Genomic DNA, 23,267 nt, shown 5'->3' on the forward strand with positions numbered 1-23,267 from the left:
TAAAGCACTGAGGATAATGCCTAGCACATGTAAGCAGTCACTGAAAGTTTATATCACTGTGATTAACATCGTTGTTCTTTTTAGAATCACAATCTTGAATTATCTTCATCATTTGTTTTCTAATTTACATGTCTTCAACACCCCCTTACAACTACATTGTAGCAGAAATCTCAGTTATCTTGTTTATTGTTTTATCCCCAAGGCCTACATCGGTGTCTGATACTTAGTAGGTGTACTAAGATAATCATTAGATAATCAGTTGAATAAGTGAATGAGGGAATGAAAAAAGCCTAATCACTACTCCTTTCTCACAAAATTCTCCAGTATAATAATTTCTGATCCATTCCTTGCATTTTCATTAGAAGGACTAAAATCCACTGGAAGGCTGCCAAGGAGCCATTAGTCCACGCATTAGAGATGGTGAGATGGTACTGGAGAGGCTCTGAATGGCAAACTAAGAGGCCAATGCCAGGGGCCACTCCAGCTGAACTATTCATCCCAAAGGGGATTTGTAGCATATTCTTCTTTGTGGGATGACTCTCTTTGCACCATGAGTGACTCACTCCTCACAGGCCTGGGGACTGCGATGTGGCAGATCTCAGGCACTGAGTAAGGTGGGTAGCAAAGCTCACTTCTTCAGCAGCCAGCCCTGAAGCCTACTTGGCACATCAAAGATGCTAGAGTCAGGTGCCTCTGTCTGGGCCCCTATCCAAGCTGCTGACTCTGCAGAGCCAGAAATTCATTTGAATGAGGGTTCACTTTTACAACAACCCCACAACCAAGAACCTGGGGAATAGGAAGGCTTCATAAAGGCAGAATTCAAAATTATTTTATTAAAAGCCTTTGAGATAGCTGAGAAGGAATCCAGGGTTTCTGTTAAATCTATGATTAATCCCTTTCCTCCATCCCCACCTAACCTTCTGTCTTGGATAGCCAACAGTTCCTTCTCCCCTCTTCCTGCCCAGCAGAGCAACAGTAATCAGTGTCACTTACTACAGCTTCACAAGAAGGGAGGAAAGGACACACCACTTTCTTGAGCAGCTCTGTGTGCAGACACCACAGTAGGATCTTTTTTTTTAAGGATCTTTGTACTATACACTCCTTCATTTAGGACCCAGATCAGCCCTGCAGTCTCCAGTTCTAAGAGCATTTGCTCTTGGGTTGGGCTGTCTAAGATTGAATTGTCTCTGCTGCTCATTAGCTGTGTGATCTTGGGCAAGTTCTTTAACTTCTCTGAGTCTTGCTTTACTCACCTCTAAATCAGAGACAGAAATAATAATTACCAAATAAGGTTGTTATGACATTTAAACAATCATGCAAAGTTAAAAGTGCTTGTGGGCACATAACAAATGTTTGAAGACAGTGTAGTAATTTTCTCCATGATCATCACAAATACCAAGAGTCAACTGAGGCTCTTGGAAGTTGAACAACTTTCCTGAGGTCAGAGAAGGATGGAACAGCAGCTAGATTTGCCTAACTCCAGAAGCCAGGCTCTTGACACAGGATTGGGATGGTGACATCAATGGGTCCTTGGTGTGGAAACATGAAGGGCTTTGGTCAGACCCACAGCTCTACAACCCTTCCCAAACCCTGAGTCCTGGAGCTGAGAGTGCTGTGGTTGGTTGGTGCTGGAGCATAGTCCTTCACAAGATGCTACCCTTCTCCTGCCCCTTTGCAACCTCAGACATCTATGAAGCTGTTAGACTGGTCAAGGGAGTCTCCTTAGAACACAGAAGGAGATTTTTAAGAGAAGTATAGTGGGGCAGAAATCATTGATACAGAATAATTTTTATGGAGAAACACAGTTTAAAGTATTTTAGCTTTCCCATGTGATGCAATCCTGAATACTTCTGGTTCTTCAGAGGCTCTTCAAAAATATTTGCTGGGTGGCTGCCATATGTCAGGCACTGTGCTAGACACTGGGGGTTTTCTAAAAAAACAAAGCAGACAAGATCCCTGCCCTCCTGGATCTTAAAAAAAAGTTGGAGAGTCAAATATTAAACCAAGAATTACAACAATAAGTACCTAATTACAAGTTTGATGGATGCTAATAAGGAAAATTTCAAAGATTGACATAGCATATATTGGGAATCTGGGGGTGGTCAGAGAAAATACACATTTAATGTGACACCTGATAGATGAGCTGTAGTCACTAAATTAGAATCCACATAAAGAGTTTTACATATCCCCAGGAAAGATATTCTAGACTTCTCCAGGGCTCAAAACCAACTAATTCATCCCATCTTTATGTAGAATTAGATGGTCCCTTTTGCCACAAATGGCAGAATACTTTGAAAGCCAAAAATTGGACAGTTACTCCTGATATCTACTCTTCATCTTCCCTGGGATGGTTTGAAGTGAAACCTGAGTGTTATTGACAAATAACCTAATCACCACTCTTTATATGCAGAAACACAGTTAAGGTCAATGTGAAATTACTAACGTGTGGAGACCAAGGATTTGGGAACATTTATATTTGAGAATCCTCCACAGACATTTGCAGTATCCAGAACATTGATGGAAAGGACATTCACTCAGGAGAAACAATCTGATGGCCTCTTCAGGCTTTTGTGGAACAGGGAGTAGAAGAACTAATATAAAAATCACACCCACATGGACCCAATGAAAGCCATCCACCTAGATAGAGGATGAAGCAGTTACCACCTTGCTGAAGGGCAGTTTGGCACAATGAATCTAAAGCCTTAAAGAGCTTTACATGTGACCACTCTACCTATAGCAATTGTTCTTCAGGCGAGAAATAGGCAATTGTACAGGAAGGTTGGCCACTATCACCTTCTTTAATATTGAGGAAAGCAGCCCCAAATGCACATATTCAAAAACAAACCTTTGGCTCAGAGTTGCTCCATGGTGGTACTCTTGGTATTTGGGAGGGATCAATTCTCCTTGGTACAGGTTCATCTGGTACACTTTCCAGGATGTTTAGCACCCCAGGCTCCTACCCATTAAAACGGCAGTGGACCCTCCAATCATTTTGACAGTAACTACCTCTTCCCAAACATCCATTCCCAAATGCCCCCTAGTGTTGGGTGATACAGCTCCAGGTTAGAAACTACCAATGGAAAACCAACCATATACCCATTCTATAGGACAATCTGGATCTAAATATACTGATAGAGAAAAACCTTCATAAAACATGAAGTGGAAAAAATCACAATAAGTGGATAGCATCATCACATTTTTGTCCAAGATAAAACAGAATTGTACTCTCATAAACATAGATACTTGTTACATACATGCAAAAAGTTGGGAAATGATTTTCTTTGGTTGGTAAAACTGAGTGATTTTTATCTGCTTTCCTAGAAGTTTCACATTTTTTTAAAATGAAGAGTTCTTTGCTTTATAAAAGGAAAAAAGCAATTTTATTTTGAAGAACAAAAGGTGACCCACCAACTGCCCACTCACACCTCTCCAATTCTTTGCTGGGATGGCATGATCTGCCTCCAAGGGTACTGGTCTCTGCTCAAGTGGCCTGGGGTCACCACTTTTTTATTCTACCAAACACCTGACCTCCTTACAAGGCAGCAGCTATTATGCTACAGAACATGGCAGATATTCAATAAATGTTTGTTGAATTGAGCCATCCTTTTTTGTCTCAATTGGGCCAGAATTTTGATGAAGGATACTCCAGCTCTTAATATCACTTTCACCCAGTGGTATTCAATCCACCCCTCAGGGCACTGGGCAATGTCTGGAGACATGCTAGGTTATCCCAACACAGGGGGAGGGGCAGTGTAGGTTACTGGCATTTCTTGGGTAGAGCCCAGTGATGCTGGTAATCATCTTGCAGTGCACAGTAACCCTTTAACAGCAAAGAATTATCCAGTTGAAATTGCAATAGTGCTGAGACTGAGAAACACTGCTCACCATTTGCTTTTTTTATAAGTTGTTGAATATTTTCGAAGTCTTTCCTGAGGTTTTATGTACTACAAATTTATAACCACAGCATCTCTAGGAGACAGGACACATATTAACTGTTTGAGTTTAAAGAGAAATTGGAGTCTTATAGATGACTTCAGATGGTCAACCAGGGCAACTCCTGTCCTCTGTTCTGCTACTACAGGGCTGTCTGGATGACACTAAACACCTCATGTGGAGAAAGCAAAGGATCTGAACAACGTCCCTGAAGAAATTTCAAGTCAGTCATTAAAAATCACAAGATAAATGGCTGTGCTTTCTGGCATCATCTGTTATAATAAATATATTACTTTTCATATTATCTTAAGAAAGTTGGGTTTTATAGCTAATAAATTTTTTCTAAAATTAAATGCCCATATTCAGGAGGACATTTCAAAATGGGAGGTGACTTTCATTTGCATTATATTTAATTGAAAGCATTTCTCAGAAGAAATAGAATAATAAAGAATATCACCTGAAGGTATATTTACCAACTCCACAATCAGGGACTAAAATGAAAGGTTTCTAATAAAAATGAAAGCATATTACTCTCAACCCTAACTAGTCTTTAGTATTTTGCCTTCAGTACAAAGCATTTTAACATTCACTATAATTTCTCTTGATAGAAAAATGTTCTTTTTCTGAAACCAGAGACAACTAACATGATATTAAACATCAGAATTTTTATTAGTTAAAGGCATTTATGACTCAAACTTTTCTAATCTTAGAACATACTGTACAAGGTTTTTAAAATCTTCAAACCTATAAACAGTTCCGTAAGTTATAAACTTCAAAAGATCTCATAATTAAAAAATGTGAAGCCCATTTCTTTTATGCAACATGATCTCTTCAAATATCTTTAATATAGACTCATATTTTATTAGACAAATATAGAGGCTTTCAAATAACTTGAAGAGATAGTCTCTGAAGAACAATTTCCCTTTCTAACGATCTGTGTCATGGAGGTTTGAGTAAGTGTAGGGAATAGAGAAGACCATGCAAAAAGCAATAGAATTATAAGAAATAGGAATAGCCTTTCATCTGACATAATTCAAACCTCTTGTTTAATAGCATTAATCATTTTCTTTCAAAACAAATCAAAGAACATTGTTTTATACTTTCCCAAAGGCGTTCATTTCAGATGAGTCAAAGTAGCCCCCAAAATACCATAAGCACTCATGTTGTGAACTGGTCAATTTTACCAAGAACTAGCTTCTGCAATGGTCTGTTCTTGGCTCAATAGAAAATTTTCTCTGAATCTGAACATCATAGACTGATGTTCAATCATCTTAGAAAAGAATCTGCCTAGGCAGGGAACTGAAAATAGCTTAACTTTGAAATTTCAGGGTATAATTTAGCAGGAAGTAAAGTGAACAAAAGATGGGTCTCTTAGAAGCTGCTGGAAATGAGGTTAGCAAGAAAATGAAACAAGCTCACAGATGTATTTAGGTGTGAAAACTCATTGCTCAAGTACTGGGGGCAGAATGTCAGACAAAGATACTCAGTCACCCACCACCTCATTTGAGTTTCTAGACAAACTCAAATACTTACATTCCTCTTAAATGTACTCTTTAATAATACAATCCTTACTAAAACAGAAGAAAATATATAACCTCAGCCTATAAACAGAAAACATTCTAATTTCTTCCTGCTAGTATGCAACACAGAATTCCCTTCAGTTCCCATGGAGATTATTTCCTGTGAATATTTCTATTTTGAGATATTTTATCCATGGTAAGAACTAGACTAGAGATGACAAAACTGAAGTATCTGCAGAGTTTAGGAAGGTGACACAAAGGGATAAAGTGGACTTGGTGGGAGACTAGGGTGACTTGGAGAGATCAAACTCCATGTAGAAAGAATGGCCAGCTCTTGACTCAATAGCCAAAACACCAATCCTGGCAGAAATGAGATTTCAGATCCTCAAATTTTCCATATATAAATATAAACTTTTAAAAAGCTTAATAAAAATTCCTAATTATTAAGGATTAGAAACTCATTAAAAAATTTAAACAACACTTTGCTGACTAAAGAAACCCTGCTTGTAAGCTTGTTTTCATCAGCCAATTTGCAACCTCAATGTTGGAAGAAGAAAATGAGAAATGGCCAATCAAAGAGATATTATCAGGGTCCTATCCTTAAGTTGTTGATGAATCCTTGGGTCTTCCTTCATCATAAAGAACTTTATTCAAAAGTATGATCACATCTAAAGTTCCTACATTAAAATTTCAGGGTTTTTTTAAACTTCAAAACATCCCATCAGACATAAAGATCTCCAGAGCAAGACACTCTCTGTGTCAGAGGAAGGGAATTGTAGTTAAACACTTAAGATCCTGGTAAACCTGTATCTAAAAGATGCACAGAGAAGATCATGAAAATGTCCAGCCAATAGCAGGGGCTTCTCAGCCAAAACTGAAGCTGGTGGAAGAGAAAATTCCAAGTACTGAGAAATGCAAAGTAGAGGCTGTATATCACTGAGAAAAATGCAATAAAACAGAAAGAAACCAAGTTCATCTCATCTAGCCAATAATATTTACAGCCTGTGGGTAGTGCCAAAATATTTCAGGAAATGCCAATGTCTTTCTTTGTAAAGCAAGGCCAACTGTAATATTTAAACAGAACACATATATATCACTGGGGAGAATAGGCGAATCTACATTTCCTCACTCTGCTTTACAATGAATCTTACCATTAAGGTTCATGGCCAAGGCAGGACTCCCTTCCCTCTCCAAAACTGAAGTTTCATTCTCTAATGTTTCAAAGCCAACATTTCTGAGAAATTTCTGGACTATCTTCTGTTAACCCTTCATGGCAGTACAGAATGAATAAGTATGGCTTGCACAAGGTTCAGTTTCAATTCTGTTTCTCATTTCCCATTGTGCTCCCAGACATCTTCAACCCATGGAAGCCCCAACCACTTCTTTCAACCAGTCAAGTCAACTCGTCCTTTTAAGCTGGAATGAAGCCAGATGGGTAAGACAAAGGTAAAAGCCAAGCCACAATCGCCCTCATCAAGAATAGTACCTGTTCAGGCTTCAACCCAGGTGGGACCCAGGCATACTCTTCCAAGGCGCAGCCTGAGTCATCATCCGAGGTCGAGTTCCTCTGGAAGTCAAACATGAGTTTGCTGACGGTCTTCTCCATCTCCAGGGGCATCACTGTCACCATGTGCTCCTCCTGAGGGCACTTGCAGTGCAGACAGATCTTCCTGCGAGCAGCAAAAATGGGAGGTGAGAAGGAAGGCAAAAAAAAAAATCTATTTTTTCAATTGACCTGCAGCAGATCCCTAACCCTTGGATCCCAAACCATAAGCATATCCCTTGATAATTGGCTTTTGGCAAAAGCATGTAAAGGAACAACCCACAGCAAGTCTGTCTTTGTAATTGGCATGGCACTGTGCATGGGGAAACACCGTGGAAGGTCAGAGACCACCAGGCAAACATGCTAAGGAGTTTAAACATAGAGTTCAACCTTTCCTTCTAAATCAATACCCCAACAGGAATGTTAAAATAGTTTTTATTTTTACTAGGTAAAACACTGAAGATAGATCATGACTACAATTTCCTGGACTGTAATGGTAATTAAATAGACAATACATATGCTGGCCAGTAATATTACCAGTAGATTTAACAAATACTAATTATATATCATTTTTATAAAAGATGCTTAGACCTTGGAAAATGGATGTGGCTTTAAAAAGAACAGTAGGTGAGATTTTCTATACAAAGAACAAAAACATTTTTTCCCCCACTAAACAAATCTGGTTCTAAGATTTCACAAGAAAGACATTTTCACCTCCACTGAAGACACAGTAGATTTAAAATTCTAATTAGAATCCTAAATCTTCACTACATTGGTCACTTTTGATACACATTTTTAATAAGAGGACCATGCATATGAATTACTTCAAAAGTTAGCAGCCAACAAGGAAAAGCTCCCCCGAAAATTGAACATTTCTTTTTAAGTTTATCTGTTCCATTTTCTTTTTCTTTAAAGATTTGATTTATTTATTTTTTAGAGAGCGAAGGGAGGGAGAAAGAGAGAGAGAGAGAAACATCAATGTGCGGTTGCTGGGGGTCATGGCCTGCAACCCAGGCATGTACCCTGACTGGGAATCAAACCTGTGACACTTTCTGTTCCATTTTCCATTGCTACACAAATGATGAAGCAATAAAAAGATTCATGTCAATAACACAAAAGTGTTTCTAGCTTCCATCAACAAAATAGAGAAGAAAAATATGGAGGAAATTTTAAAGAAAATAAGCTGCTGTATGTATACTCTCATCTTTATGATTCGTTCCAGTGGCACCTTATAAAAAGCAGTGAAGAGTCCATAATCCTATTCCCCATGTGTCTAAATTTTTTGATAACAGTTTTGTTAAGATATACTTCATATGCCATAAAATTCACCATTTTAAAGCATATAATTCAGTGGCTTTTAGTATGTGCACAGAGTTGTGAAATTATCACCACTGTCTAATTTTAGAACATTTTCATCACCCCCAAAAGAAAAACTGTGTACATTAGCAGTAACTTCCCACATTCCCTTTCCCTCAGGTCCTGACAACCACTACTAATCTATTTCTATTTCTGTGGTTTGCCTATCTGGAATAAAAGGAATCATACAATATGTAGACTTTTGAAATTGGCTTCTTTCATATAGCATGATGTTCTCAAGGTTCATCCATGCTGTAGCATATGTCAATTCTTCATTCCCTTTTATTGCAATATAACATTCCATTGTATATTTTATGTATCTATCAGTTGGTAAGATTTAGATTGTTTCTACTCTTTGACTTTTGTGAATAATGCTTCTCTGAATATTTATGTATAAGTCTCTGTGTGTGTGTATGGACATATGTTTTCAAACCTCTTGGGTAGATACCTAGGAGAATTGTTGGGTCCTATGGTAAATTTCAGCTTAATAATTTGAAGAACTGTCAAACTGTTTTTCAAAAATATATGGACTATTTTACATCCCCACCATCAATGAATGAGCATTCCATTTTCTCCATTTCCTTGCTACACTTGTTATTTATTGTCTTTCTTTTTGATTGTTGCCATCCTAGTGGGTGTGAAGTGGTATCTTATTGTGGTTTTAATTTGTACTTTCTTTTCTTTTTTTTTTTTAAAGATTTTATTTATTTATTTTTAGAGAGGGAAGGGAGGGAGATAGAGAGAGAGAGAGAAACATCAATGTGCGGTTGCTGGGGGTTATGGCCTGCAACCCAGGCATGTACCCTGGCTGGGAATCGAACCTGCGACATTTTGGTTCGCAGTCCGCGCTCAATCCACTGAGCTACGCCAGCCAGGGCTAATTTGTACTTTCTTAATAGCTAATAATGTTGAGCATTTTTTATGTGCTCATTATGTATCTTTGGAAGAATGTCTATTCAAATCCTTAATCTTTTTAAAAATTGTTATTTGTCTTTTATTATTACGTTATAAGCATTCTTTATATATTTTCTGGATACAAATCCTTTATCAGATATATGATTTGCAAAAATTTTCTTCCATTATGTAGGCTGTCCTCACTTTCTTGATGATACCTGTTGAAGAACAAATGTTTTTTATTTTTATGAAGTCCAATTTTTTTTTCTGCTGTTGCTTGTGCTTTGAGGATAAAATTTAAGAACCACTGCCTGACCCAAGGTCATAAAGATTTATTCCTGTATTTTTATCTAAGAGTTTTATGGTTTAGCTTTTACTCATATATTTGGACCTATGTTCCATTTTGAGTTAATTTTTACATATGGTGTGAAGTAGGAGTCCAAATGCATTCTCCTGTGGCTATCCAACTGTCCCACAACCATTTGTTAAAAGTCTATTTTCCCCCATTGAATTGTCTTGGAATTCTTGTCAAAAATCAACTGATCATAAATTAAAGGTTTACTTCTGGACTTTCAATTTCTTTCCATTGATCTGTATGTTTATCCTTATGCCAGTTCTACACTGTCTTCATTATGGCCATTTTATAATAAGTCTTGAAATTGTGAAGTGGGATGCTTCCAACTTTGTTCCTCCTTTAAAAAACTGTTTTGGTTCTTCTGGTCCCTGGCATTTGTATCATAAAATATAAATTTTGGGATTAGCTTGCCAATTTCGGCAAAAATATCCTGCTGGGATTTTGATAGGGATTGCACTGAACCTGCACATCAATTTGGAGAATATTGCTATCTTAACAATATTAAGTTTTCCAATCATGAACAAAGGATGTCTTTTCTTTTATTTCTGTATATTTTAATTTCTTTAATGCTATTTTATGGTTTTCCATTATAAATCTTGCACTTCTTTTGCTAAATTTATTTCTAAGTAATTTATTCTTATCAATGCCATTGTAAATAAAATTGTTTATTTTTTTCAGATTGTTACTGTACAGAAACACAAATGATATTTGTACATTGATTTTCTATTGTGCAATCTTGCTGAACTTGTTTATCAGTTCTAATTGTATGTCTGTGCTTTCTTAGGATTTCCTATACACAAGATCTTGTCATCTGTGAATAGACACAGTTTTATTTCTTTCCAGTCTTCTGTCTTCTATGTCTTTGTCTTGCCTTATTGCCCTGGCTAGGACCTCTAGAGCAATGGTGACTAGAAGTGGCATGTGTGGACATCCTTGTCTGGCTCCTGATCTTAAGGGAAGGCAGCCCATTTTTCACCATCAAATATGATATAACTGTGGGCTTTTTGTAGCTGTCCTTTATCACATTGAAGAAGTTTCCTGCTATGCTATTTTGCTGAGTGTGTTTTGTTTTGTTTTGTTTTGATCACAAAAGGGTATTGGATTTTGAGTGCTTTTTTAGCACTGATTGAGGTGATCAGTTGGTTTTTGTCTTTATCCTATTAATGTCTTGTGCCTGAATTTTGACACCCAAAATGTACTGAAGAAACAAAATCAGTTTAGTCCAGCCAAATCAGGCTTGTCAGATTCCCCCACTTCCTGTTTTTTATCAGACCAAAAATACAGACAGACAGAGGCACATGTGGATCTGGTTTGCATCTCCAAATTCAAAGACATTTCATCCAAACCCTGGCTGTTCCTTTTAAAAACAGAGCTCATTTTAACAGTAACTAACTAATCAGTTACTTTAAAGAAGTCCGAGGTTTGGGGAAGTTGTCCAGTTTTTTTCCCCCTCCAGAACCTTTTATGCCAGCTTATGACTTAAGAAAAAAAGTTTTAGTGTGTTTAAGCAAATTTAGGTAGTTCTTCGATGACTAATGTGCTTTTACTAGAAAGTTGTACTTTAAAAACAAAAAGTAGAGGATTTTTTTTTTTACCAGATTGAGATTCTAGAATAGTCATCATTGAAACTTATTCAGCAATGTAGGGAGAAGCACAATATTTAAAGCTGGATGGATGTGATCTAATGAACTAAAGCTCCAGGAGAAAAATAAAAAGATAAGAAGAACATGAACCACAGAATTATAGAACTAGAACAAGTCTCACTAAGTAGAAGCATGAACATAAAAGAAAGGGGGGACAACAAATAACTGTCAAGCACCTACTAGGCAGTTGAGATATCTCAGTAAAAACAGATCCCTGACTTCATGGAACCTATGTTCTTTTTTTTTAGATTATATTTATTTATTTTTAGAAAGAGAGAACAGGAGAAAGAGAGGGAGAGAAACATCGATATGTGGTTTGCCCTCATGCACCCCTCACTGGGGCCCTGGCCTGCAACCCAGGCATGTGCCCTGGCTGGGAATCGAACCAGTGACCTTTTGCTTCGAGGTCCAGAGCTCAATCCACTTGGCCACATCAGCCAGGGCGAAACCTGCATTCTTAGAGAGGGAGAAACATGCAATAAGCAATAAACATTAACAAATTCAATCATTTAGTCCATGAAAGGCACTAAGTGCTACAGAAAACAAGAAAGATGAGGCAGGAGGGTGATCAGAATTGGGGTATGGGCATTCACGAGCAGAATGCACAGCAATGGCCAGAGAAAAGTTAAGAAAGTTAAGCAACTTTCTTAAGCATTACACAAAGAATTCCAGCTTCGCACATCAAGAAAGAGAATACCACCACCTCACTTTCCAGAGAAGATGACAAAGGCACAGAGAGGTTAAGCAATATCAGCCCTAAACAGCAAGTAGAACAGAGATTCAAAGAAGGATCTATCTGACTCTTAAACAAAAACAATTACCTATAGACAGCATATCTGATTCCAACCACAGAATACTCTTTTATTCCTGAATAGCAAGCACATTCAGAAAAATCAAAACCAAAAAGGAAAAAAAGGAAAGAAAATAAAAGTGGTAAATCGAAGCCAGGAGGACCTTGTACTTTTCTGCCAGCTGCCTGACTTCCATCCCCATTTATAACTAACAGGTATTCCTGTGGCAAAGCATTTTTATTTGTAAAGGATTTTCAACCTCAGAGTGGTTTCATCACAGCCTTTGAGCCTCACAGACTAATTTAATGACTTCTGTTTACAAATGGGGAACTCAAGGCCCAGATGCTCAGAAAGAGCAGAGGGCCAGAGGTAAAGCCAAGAGGATTTCTCTTGACCCTCCCGTGTCTCTCCCCATCTTGGCAAAATGCACACAACCCCCAATAGCTCTTTGTCCATGCACTGATTAAAGCTTTTCAGGAGTGCGTGGGGAAGTATATGATTTGCTCTGTTCCCCACCCCCAACAGACATTTATGAAAATAGAACCTGCTAGTAAAGCAGAATTTCATTAAAAAAAATACAACCATATAAAGCGTTCATTGGTTTCATTCTGTCAGAGTTGACATTCTACCTGCACATAATTGGATTTGTGAATGACAAGTTTCCAAGGAATATGGCATGATTCAGAGAGCAGAGATCCTGCATTCCCTCTTCTTCTTTCCCTCTACCCAGCAATAATGCCCCTCTACATACCCTCAACCCCCACACAAAAAGTTGCAGTTATTAATTCATTTGCTTTCACATTCAGAAGCTACAATCCACTCTTCCATGGAATAAATAATACCTGCAGGTGAGGCTCTCTTTTTAACTATTTTAAAGTACTCTGGTCATCTGCACTGGTGACCATACTGTTTGGAGGACGACTCACCTAATCAAGTAACTCCCTTATCATGATGTGGAATAATTCATCATAAAAAGATTGGGTGTGTGCCTGGGGGGTTCCTCATCCTTGAGATGTTGACAGGTTATTTACAACACTAAACTCTCAACCATCATGCCTTGCTTGTGTGAGAAGTGACAGAATGAAGGCAAAAAGAAATCTTCCTTTATCATTTGATTCTGATGAGTTCAAGTCATAAACTACAGCATTCTAGATTTGCACGGGATTGCAATAATCATTAAGTCCCTTGAAAATTTTTTCTTCTCTCTCTTTCACCCTCCCCCCTTTTTAATGAGAGGAGTATATCTTTTGCAGAAGAACTTACATATGGAAATACATTTAATATACAACACAGAGTTGCCCATGTTGATGTGAGGGAAGGAGATCCTGAACTCAATTTCTCTCAAGCTCAACTTCCTTCCCAAACTCTAGGCATTTCCATTGTCCTAAGGACCCAAGGTTCCAAAGACACAAGGATGGAAGCCAGCACACTGCCTTGGATTCCTCTAGGTCATTTCTAGTACTTATCAAAATATGAAATAGGTGCCCAATAATTTGATAGAAGAGAGAGAAAAGGAGGAAGAGAGAGAGTAACGATTCTAGTCATGGAAAATTGCATATCTGGTTGCCAGAACATTCCAGGGAGATGATTCAGGAGTAGTGATGTGCCAAGTGACTTTGATTAGGCAGGTCTGACACAGGGCCAGGAAGTGCATTTCCACCAGCACCCCAGGTGATTCTGACCACACTCTTCTGTAGCTAGCCTCCTAGTTAGAAAGTGCTGCAGAGTATAGTCTGAAAACCAGTGTGTGTTCTACCAACATAACTCATGGTCTCAGCAACTATGGGCAATATACATTAAAAAAAACTGTTTCACGGGATCTATGCCAAATCCTTCTAATCGTCATGTCTTAAACTCTTGCATCACTAAGCCCACCTGCCACGCAGCTGGGTACTCACTGGGACAGACGTGTAAAAGGTGCTGGTGAGAGACAGGACCACACCAGCCACCAGAATGGCGTCTCTAATTGCCAGCCCTGCCATCTATCTTCCTCCCTTTCACCTCACTCATGGTATGGGTTTGTCTGTCCCAAGTCCATGGCAAGATCAGGTTCAGGCTACTTTTATGCATAGCATTAAGGGGTAGACTGCTTAAAGAGTGGCTCAGCCCCAACACAAACCTAGTGATTGATGAGGAATATGCACAGTGATGAACTCAACATGGCAATACCTCAGTCAGCTGAGATCAGGCGTGGGAAAATATATTTTTGTTAAAGACAAAGTGCTAAAATAACCCAAAAGCTTCCACATCTTTCTGCTAAATAACAGATGTGTCCTAGGTTTTTAAATTCTTTCATGACTCCAGCTCATGAAAGGCAAAGAATAACTCCTTTTATTTTTAATAAGAGGAAATCTTTTTCTCCTTATTATAATTTAAAGTTACTGCTCCCTTATCCTTAAAAAAAAGCAACACACAATTAATGTAGAAAAGGATCAGGAATTACAAATTACAGATAAGCCAGAAGAAGAAAAATATTTCAAAACACTCACAGTCCCAGAGATAATCACTGTTAAACAGAAACAGCTGCTGATCCTCTTTTTCCCTCATGTTAAGAAACTGGAGGCCAGATTTCATTCTATGTGTTCACGATCAGCAAGTACCAAGAGACAAGACTCTGGCCTGGAATGACAAGACATGAGCCAGAGCCACCCACACGTGCACACACAATACTCTCAGCAAATAGCTGCACATTATTCAATTCTGATAAGTGGGTTTATTCTGATCTGGAGCCCTGTAGCCGGCTCAGAGAATTCATTTACATAGTCTGGAAGATGCTGGAAACATGGGGATTACATATATATATTTATGGATATCTCAAAATTCAGTTAGGTCCCTCAGATAAAAAACATCTGAAAACCAGATTTCAACATCTATCAACTCTCAGTTTTCTGTGCAAGTGGGGAAAGATGGGGCATGGATAATTTAAAACCACCATGCATTGGCTCTGAATTGCATCTCTTACACCAGTCACATACTCTCAGTGCTGCAATAACTTACGTCACCTCAAACCACCCAGCAGACCTGTCCTGGCAGGATTGGCTCAAGAGCAGCTGGGCAGGACTCTGGCTTTTTTAGTCTGTTCTGCTGCCTAGTTTCCTTGGGTTTCCAATGAGAGTACAATGTTTTCACATGCCATGCAAAGCACCAGCTTAAAATGAGCCAAAAAATTACTCTGAGTTTACTGCCCTTGGGAATACCTTTCCCAGGCTTCAGGAGGTAAGTAAGTGTTTAAGTAAGTGTTTGGGGTGAAGAGGGGTTTACTGGATTTGCAGGCTGCCTGGAAATAAGTGAATAAAGAGACAGTGGTTGTACTTAACAAAAAAGGCATGACCCTGCTGTGCTTAAGTGAGCCAGTAAGAACTAGAAGCAAGGTCCCCCTGCCCTAAGATACTATTGAGATAATCCTGCCCCTCACCATGAGTAAGTCAGAGTTGTCAAAACTGAGCTGTCATAAAGAACACAAGTTGCTCCTCTCAAAACTGCTTGGGTCACAGAATTATGACCCACACACAGGGCTTCAGCTTCCACTTTCCACCCCACCCTCCTCCAAACACAAGTGGAGGATCAGAATGGCAGAGGAAGGTAGGAAAAATATATTTGTGGGGGCTGGCCTGAAATGAAATGATGGTGCTCCAAGAGGTGAAAGTCTGTTCCCAGAGGATCAAAGACTCCAGACAACAGGTCTGACTTCCAGGGCCCTGACCCCTGCCTTCCACTCCCACAGGTGCTTTGGTACAGGAGGACCACAGGTCAGGCTGAATACAGTGGCTGTATTTCTACTATCAACATAATTTCTTATATTTATGGAGAATTTATAATAGTCATATTATTTTTACAGTTTATCTGATTTATTCATTCTCACCAGTCCTATAAAATTGACATTTTTATCCATTTCACAGCTATAAAAATTTAGGCTATGAACTTATAAGCCACTTGACTGAAGTCATACAAATTAGAACCTATGTCCTCTGACTTTAAAACCAGTGCTCTTTCTACCACCTTGTTTTTGGTGGACAAATCTTCCTTCTTTTCTTCTGTGTATTTTTTCCATGCTTCTCTTCACCCATATCCATCCATCCATTCATATTCATCTATCCATCCCTACATACATACATACATACATACATATTTATCCATCCATCCATCCATATCCAATGAAATACTCAACCTACCAACCAACCATCCAAGCAGACAACAGCAGCTGAGCATCTACTGTGTTCCAGACACTTTACTAAGATGCTGGGTATAGAGCACTGATAAATATAGACAATAACTCTAACCTCATGGATCTTAGAGTCAAGAGAAGGAGACAGACAACAGTCAGGTAGACAAATAGATAAATTTGCTGTTTATAAATAGTGTTAAGTATCACAATGGAAACAAACAGGGAGAGGAGAAAGAGAGGGACTGAGGATGGACCAGGAGAGGACTCCCCACTGATGTGACATCTGAACTGCAACTAGAAGAGCAAGTATGAGGCACCTCTGAGAAAAACCAGGAGAGAGTTTTCTGGGCACAGGGAAAGCAAGTACAAAGGCTCTGAGGTGGGAAAGAGTTTGGTATGAGTCATTCTCAGGAGGTGGTGTGTGTCCTCCCCTTTCCCATCACTATCTACATTGATGACAGTGACCCAACTGGCTGAGCCACTGCCTGTCCCAGAGCTCAAGCACAGATGTAAAATTTAGGGGATGGTGCCATCCTGGTGGGTGTAAGAAAGTTCTTCCATTCTCCTGAATTCCCTTCTCCTTAGAATTCTTATATCCCTCTGTTCTGATACCTAGACATCAGCGTATCCTATTATCTCCCAGCCACAGTATTTTGTTTTCCTTCCATTCTTGGTAGTCTGAATGAGGGACTCAGGCATGAACCTTGATACTTGCCATGTCTGGAAGCAAGATTTATATCTCTATGAGAAAGGAATAATGGTTTCCTAATAAACACACAAGTTAAAGGGCGGAGACCATGACAGGGCCAGCTGGGTAGGAGGCTGCTATGTTCTGAGAGCCAAAACCCTGCTGCCTGGCCCTGCCCAACTCCCTGCCCTCCTCCTGGGCTCCAGCGGCTCTGGCCATCTGCACCAAGTGGAGCTTCTCTCTCCCTGGTGCTGCCAAAGCTGATCTAGGATAATTTTCAGTGATAGTTGTTTCTTCTCTTAACTTATATCTCAATTCATACTTCAGTGAAGAAATATACAGTGTCCTGATTTAGATTAATTATCTTGCAATTTTTGAGCAGTGGAAACACATTAAGTCTCTCGGGTGACTTTTCATATTTTGGACATCTCACCATACTTATATTTACAGGTATGATGTCTCAGCAATTGAGAGATGTGGTCATAAATAATTTGAGTTCCCTCAGAATCAGATCCTCAAAAGGTATCCGAGCATAATGACGTTTGGGAGGTAATCCCTGAAAGTCCTAATAGGGAATTGGAGAAGGAAAGCAGGGAAGGGAAGGATGTGAACATTTGACAAGGGCATGAGCAGGCTGAAGCTTTGGGCAACTATGACTGTGACTCATGTCAGGTGAGGAGGTATAGAAGATGGCATAGAACATTCCTCAGAGATGTTCCATTGGGGAGTTAAGAACGCAGTGGTACTTATCCATCAAGTCCCAACAGTCCTTGGGTGAAGACCACTCTTGGGGCTCTCTAGCCACACATGCAAAAGAGGACAGTTCAAGCAAAAAAGCTACAGTTTCTACTGACACAGGAACTATGGGTCAGAATAGTGAGTGCCAAGGGGGAAGAAGAGAATGTCAAAAATATTTGCTGCTGGCAGCTTTACTTATTTAAAAAAATTCACTGAACATCTACTATGTAGTATGCATTTTGGTAGGTATTGCAAGGAATTAAAAGAAACAAACAAAAACAGTAAGGAATCCCTGTCTCCCTGGGATACAAAGGTGTACATATAGCCACAAAGAGCCAGACCACAACTTTCAAAGTGAAAAGTACTTGTGGGGATGTTTAAGAGAATGCCTTTGTTCTGAGGAGATAGATGCTGAAATATATACAGGTACAGGATGATGCTGGCAATTTATTCTCAGATGGTCCAGCAATAATAATAAGGCGTGAATGTGGGGTGGTAAGGAGGAGGAATAGGAAAGGGTGGGGTGAGGGTGAGAGAGAGAGAGTGAGAGAGAGAAGCACAAATGTGGCAAAATGCTAACAATGGAGAAATCTAAAAGGGTTTATGGAAGGTTATTACATTATTCTTGTAAGTTCTCTGTAACCTTCTGATTTCTCAAAATAAGTTTTAAAACAAACAAAGGTAAAAATTACTTTGACTTTGCTGTTAGGTCAATGATTACTAGAAAACCTACCATGTGCCAGGCACTGTGCTACAGAGAGTTTCTATTAATACGAAGTCAGAGAGGGCCTCCCTGAGGAAGCTGCACCTGAAGTGTGCTGACAGCAGGTTGCTAGGCAAAGAGAGAAGGAAGGGGCATTTCTGACAGGTAAGTAAAGGCATGGCAGTGGGACAGAGAATATGGTGTCATTAAGGTATTGAGAGGCATCTTAGAGGGTGACAAGATGGCAGCTGGGGACTGACCATGCAATCCATGGGAAGGAGTTTTGACTTTATTGCAAATATGTTTGCAGCCAGTGAGGGATCTGCCCACCAAACACCAGCTAGCTAATTCAGTATGGTGATGAGTAGACAGAGGGAACCTGCAAAGGAGAAAAGCCTGGCCACTGATGGTGTCTCCATAGCAACATTGCTACCTGCTTCATCATGTTTCTACCAAAAGCAGTATGAATCTAGAGCAGCTCTGATTTCCTTAGCTGCTGTCAGACTCACTGCCCTGCTAAGATCAACCAAGGTGGATGAATGGTGGTTACTCCTTGTGGATAGATTCCTCCATTTCACTTTGCCTACAGGCTAACAGTGATTTTACAGCATGTCTGTCTTTGCTTCATTGGATACTTAGCACAGCAAGCTCCTAGAGCTCCTCCTTTGCAGACAAGTCCTTCTGAGAAATGACTGCAAACCATCTAACTCTTTGCCTCCAAACTTCAAGGTAAGAACTGGAAGATGCCACAGAAAAGAGAGAGATACCTTTCTCTCTCTCTCCTCCATGCCATCTGCTGAGGGTGTTGTTAAGTCTCTAGCTACCTTGTGGCAGAAGCTGGCTAACCTCATGTAGACAAGAGATAAGACATTAAATATGCCCTATGTACTTAAAGACAGTATATATACTGCAGTGGATTAAGATCTTAGATTCTGGAGGTGTAGTGACTTGGGTTCAAAACTTAACTCTGCCATTACATTAAGTTGCTATCAGAATTAAGTAACTTAATATGTACAACATGCTTGGTATAGTGAAATCTGACTATGTTTGCTGGACCCTATGCTATGTGTAGGAATATAAAATAACACAAACAAGTAAATAAAAATGGTCATGGTTCTTGCTGTCTAGAAGTCAATCTAGGCCCTAGTAATATATTCTAGTTAGGATGGAAACAGATCAATGGAAAACAAGAGGTGATGAACAAGTCATTTTTATGTCTTTCTGAAACACCTAATATATACTAAAAGTGTGATAGGCTAAGCAAGGTAAATTTGATTACCATCCTTACCAAAGGATTACTAAGCCTTTACCACCCTTTCAATATTTTCAGATCACATAAGTAACCCTTTGTTCTTATCAAGATACAATCAGGTAGACAGTTTGGGTATTAAATGAATGGCCCCTGGATTAATCAAGCACTTTAGAGTTTACTGTGCACTTTTAATTCACACAATTCTGTGAATTGTCAAAAATCTCTGTAAGGTGAATCAGAAGAACAAGGGTGATTACTGCCATGTAATAGATGGAGAAGGTGTAGCCCAGACAGGCCATGTGCTGTGGTTGTTCTACTAAGTGTTGGCGTGTCTACAACTTCAAATCTACTTCATTTCCCACTAAGATAGGGGAGGTAAAGCCAGTCTGGTTCCATTACTAGGGTATGATTTTTCCCCACTTTTCTTTTGATGAAAATATTTTCTAAGCAGATGCTAGCCTCTGTGCTGAGCTCTTTCTATGTATTTGTTATTTAAATCCCAAAACACAGTCTGAGATTGAAATTAGTATTATCCTCATTTTACAGATGGTAAAACCAAGGCTCACAGAGTTTCTGTAATTTACCCAAGTCTCACAGCTAGGAGAAAATAAAAATGAAAATGCAAACCCAAATCTGCTGGACCCCAGAGCTCTTCACCAAATGCCTGAACACCTTTTTGAGGCCCATTCAGACTGACTGCAATGGTCCCTTAATCCATGTAAAACAAGTTGTGCTTTTCTCCTTGTACAAGTAGAGGCCCCCAGATCACTGGCAAGTCATAGGAAATTCTTAAGTGGCTGCTTATTAATAACATTTTCAGTTTATATTAGGCTGCCTTTCATCCAGGGGAACTCAGCCAGCTCCATACACAGAAAAGCACTGAAATCCAGTCATTTCTGGAGTGGACAGGGGCCAGCTGGCAAGAGCATTCCTCAGGGGCTTGGCTTGTGGGGATTCTGGCAATGGTCACACCCTTCAAAACTTGACAGGGGCCCTTTACTATTCGAGCTGGAGGGCTCAAGGCAAAAACTTCCCAGAAATCCATGTTTCTCAGTGAATGAGGCCAAAGGCTCAAGATGACCCCAGCAGTCTCAGGAAATAAGAGCATCAAGGAATTGGGTGTTTCCCAAAAATTGACACTGAGAGTAAAGCCTCTCAATTCAAACCGAGTTAGAAGCAACAGAGAAAGGTGTTATTTTCAGGAGAACCCTGCTTCAGTCAAATCCAAGGAAAAAAACAAGTTTCTCAGGGTATCCCTTAGCAGGAACAGGCAAAAAAGGCAAGATGATGACTTTTCTTGTTCAAGCTGGATCTATAGAAAGGTTTTTGCAGTTTTGTTAAGAGACATTCTGCATCAGTGAAAGGACAGAGGGGAGTATGCAAAGAAAATAACACTTCCTGGTTTCATGTTTTGTTGGAAAGAAGCCCTTGATGAATTGAATTTACATGTTCTACAGGCATAAAGTTTTGAAATTATTGAAAACTTATATATTCAGATTTGACAAGGTGATGGTTGAAGGATATCTGCCCCTAGGTGCACACGGCTCCCCATCCTGTCTCCTTCCCTGCTCCAAAGCCTGTTGGATGTAGCAAGGCCCTCACATGCCTGGTGTAGTTGATACAATGAACACCACCAGCCCAGGTTCTGGGCTTCCTTGTACATGGGATAAGTCCCAGTCATTTATTCATCACCCCGTCTCACCATATCTGTATCTTCCCTCCCTAGTCCATTTCATCATTACCTCCTGCCTGGGCTATGGCAATAGCTACTTCTAATTCCCTGTTCTCAGTCTCGCTCTTCTAGAATCTATTTTCTAACAGCTGTTTGTTTTTAAAATAATTGTGATAATACTCAATAATCCTGTTTAAAATGTGCCATTAGCATGCCTACACAATTGGAACAAAGTACACAATCATTAACCCTGGTCTACAACATCCAATATATAATCTGGCTCCTTTCTCTCTCTCCAACTTCATTTTGTCCCACTGCCCATCTTGTCTACCACATTTTAGCCTCATTGACCTTTCATTGTGTTTTGAACTTGCCAAGGCCATCCCTCCCTTAGGTTCTTTGCAATGGCTGTTCCTCTGCCTGGAATATCTTCCGTTCCACTCTTTATGACCTGGCCTCCTTTTCATTATTCATTCCCTCACTCATAGGTACCTCCAACAAATTACCTATAAAAAATATCCCATTTCCCCTTCTCATTTACTATCTATTCTATTATTCTTAAATTTTTTTCTTAACATTTTTTCACCATTAGAAACTACCCTACTTGTTGATGAGTCTACTATGTTTTTCCCACTGTAATGTAACCTCTGTAAGGTCAAGGAGCTTATCTTGTATCTAGGACAATGAGCAATGAGTTAAAAATTTTGACTTTCAAATGCCTAAACCCAGAACCTACCTTGATAGTTCTGAAACAGCAGGCTATGGATCCTTCATGGGCATGTGCACAAGGTATGAATAATGAGTAAGATTTATTATTTATTTTATGCAATTGAAACTACATTTTGTTACAATGATGCCAAAAATATAGAGTGTGAGTTAACTACATGATCAGTAGTATATCATTAAAACTATACCAAAGGAAGACTGCTATTTTTCCTGGATTAAATGAAATCATGTAAAAAAGGAAGGTTAGGGCAGAGGAGAATATGCATGCTGTCAAGAATGACCGAGAACTGAACCATAACTGTAGTGTAATTTAATTCTGTTAGATGTATCACAAATGTCCAGTATTTTAAAGAATGCCTTGAGTATAGAAAAACTGAAAACTCCTAACCTAACCCAAAGTAAATGTTCAAAACATTGTTAAATACATAATTAAAAGTATCTGAAACAGAAGAAATAAGTACACCTTTGGCCTTGGTATTTGAGACCACAGACCTCAATTTGTTCATTTGTAAAATGGAAGACAACCAGGAAATTCTCCCTTTACTTCCATAGAGTTTAGCATTACTTGGGGGCAGCAGCCATGGAGAAAAGTATATGAGGTCTGTCTAGAAAGTATCCAGCCAGCCCTGTAATATGAAAAATAGAGACATTCATTGAAAAAGATATAAGAAACATTGTACATAAGACAATGATGCCTCAGTCCTCTTTAAAGTTGGCACTTTGGAACCTCATACAGTTCTCCCCACTGCCATTAGCTGTCCCATCATATTTTCCTGAATCTCACTGATGGTCTGAAATCTCTTCCTTTTCAAAGGTAGTTTTAGTTTTGGGAAAAGCCAGGAGTTCCAGGGTGCCAAATCTGGGCTGTAGTGGGGCTAAACCACCTGGGTGATTTGATGTTTCCCCAGAAAACTCTGCATGAGATGTGATGCATGAATGCGCGCATTGTTATAGTGAAGCTACGAATCACCAGTTGCCATAGCTGCAGCCTTCTGAATCATCTGAATAATTTCCATGGATGAATGTTCAAGCTTTATGCAAAATTTGATGCTGATTTGTGGCTCTACTTGCTCAGTTATTTTGAATGCGACAGCCACACAGTACACATGTTCACTCAGAGGCATCTACTGCCCCCACTGAGTAGTACAGTGAAGTCATCATTGTTCATGTATGTGCATTCCAGTCCACTCTCCTTGGCTGCCAGGTTACATTGATGTCATGCATACTGTTCTCATTATATTAACAATGTTTGGACTTTTTTGAGACAGACCTTGTATTTCCACTGAGG

General features: G+C 39.3%; 1 protein-coding gene across 3 annotated transcripts in view; it reads right to left on the bottom strand.

The window, feature by feature from the left end:
* Window positions 1–23,267, bottom strand: part of PRICKLE2 (prickle planar cell polarity protein 2) — a 347,805-nt gene that overhangs the window by 87,737 nt on the left and 236,801 nt on the right. For all 3 annotated transcript variants that reach the window (XM_045832341.1, XM_045832343.1, XM_045832342.1), the window contains one exon: window positions 6,940–7,123. In XM_045832341.1, coding sequence (XP_045688297.1) covers window positions 6,940–7,123 — 184 coding nt within the window. The remainder of the gene's footprint in view (window positions 1–6,939; window positions 7,124–23,267) is intronic.

The sequence above is a fragment of the Phyllostomus hastatus genome, unplaced genomic scaffold, assembly GCF_019186645.2.
Source record: "Phyllostomus hastatus isolate PE091 unplaced genomic scaffold, TTU_PhHast_1.1 phas_contig_16, whole genome shotgun sequence".
NCBI lineage: Eukaryota > Metazoa > Chordata > Mammalia > Chiroptera > Phyllostomidae > Phyllostomus > Phyllostomus hastatus.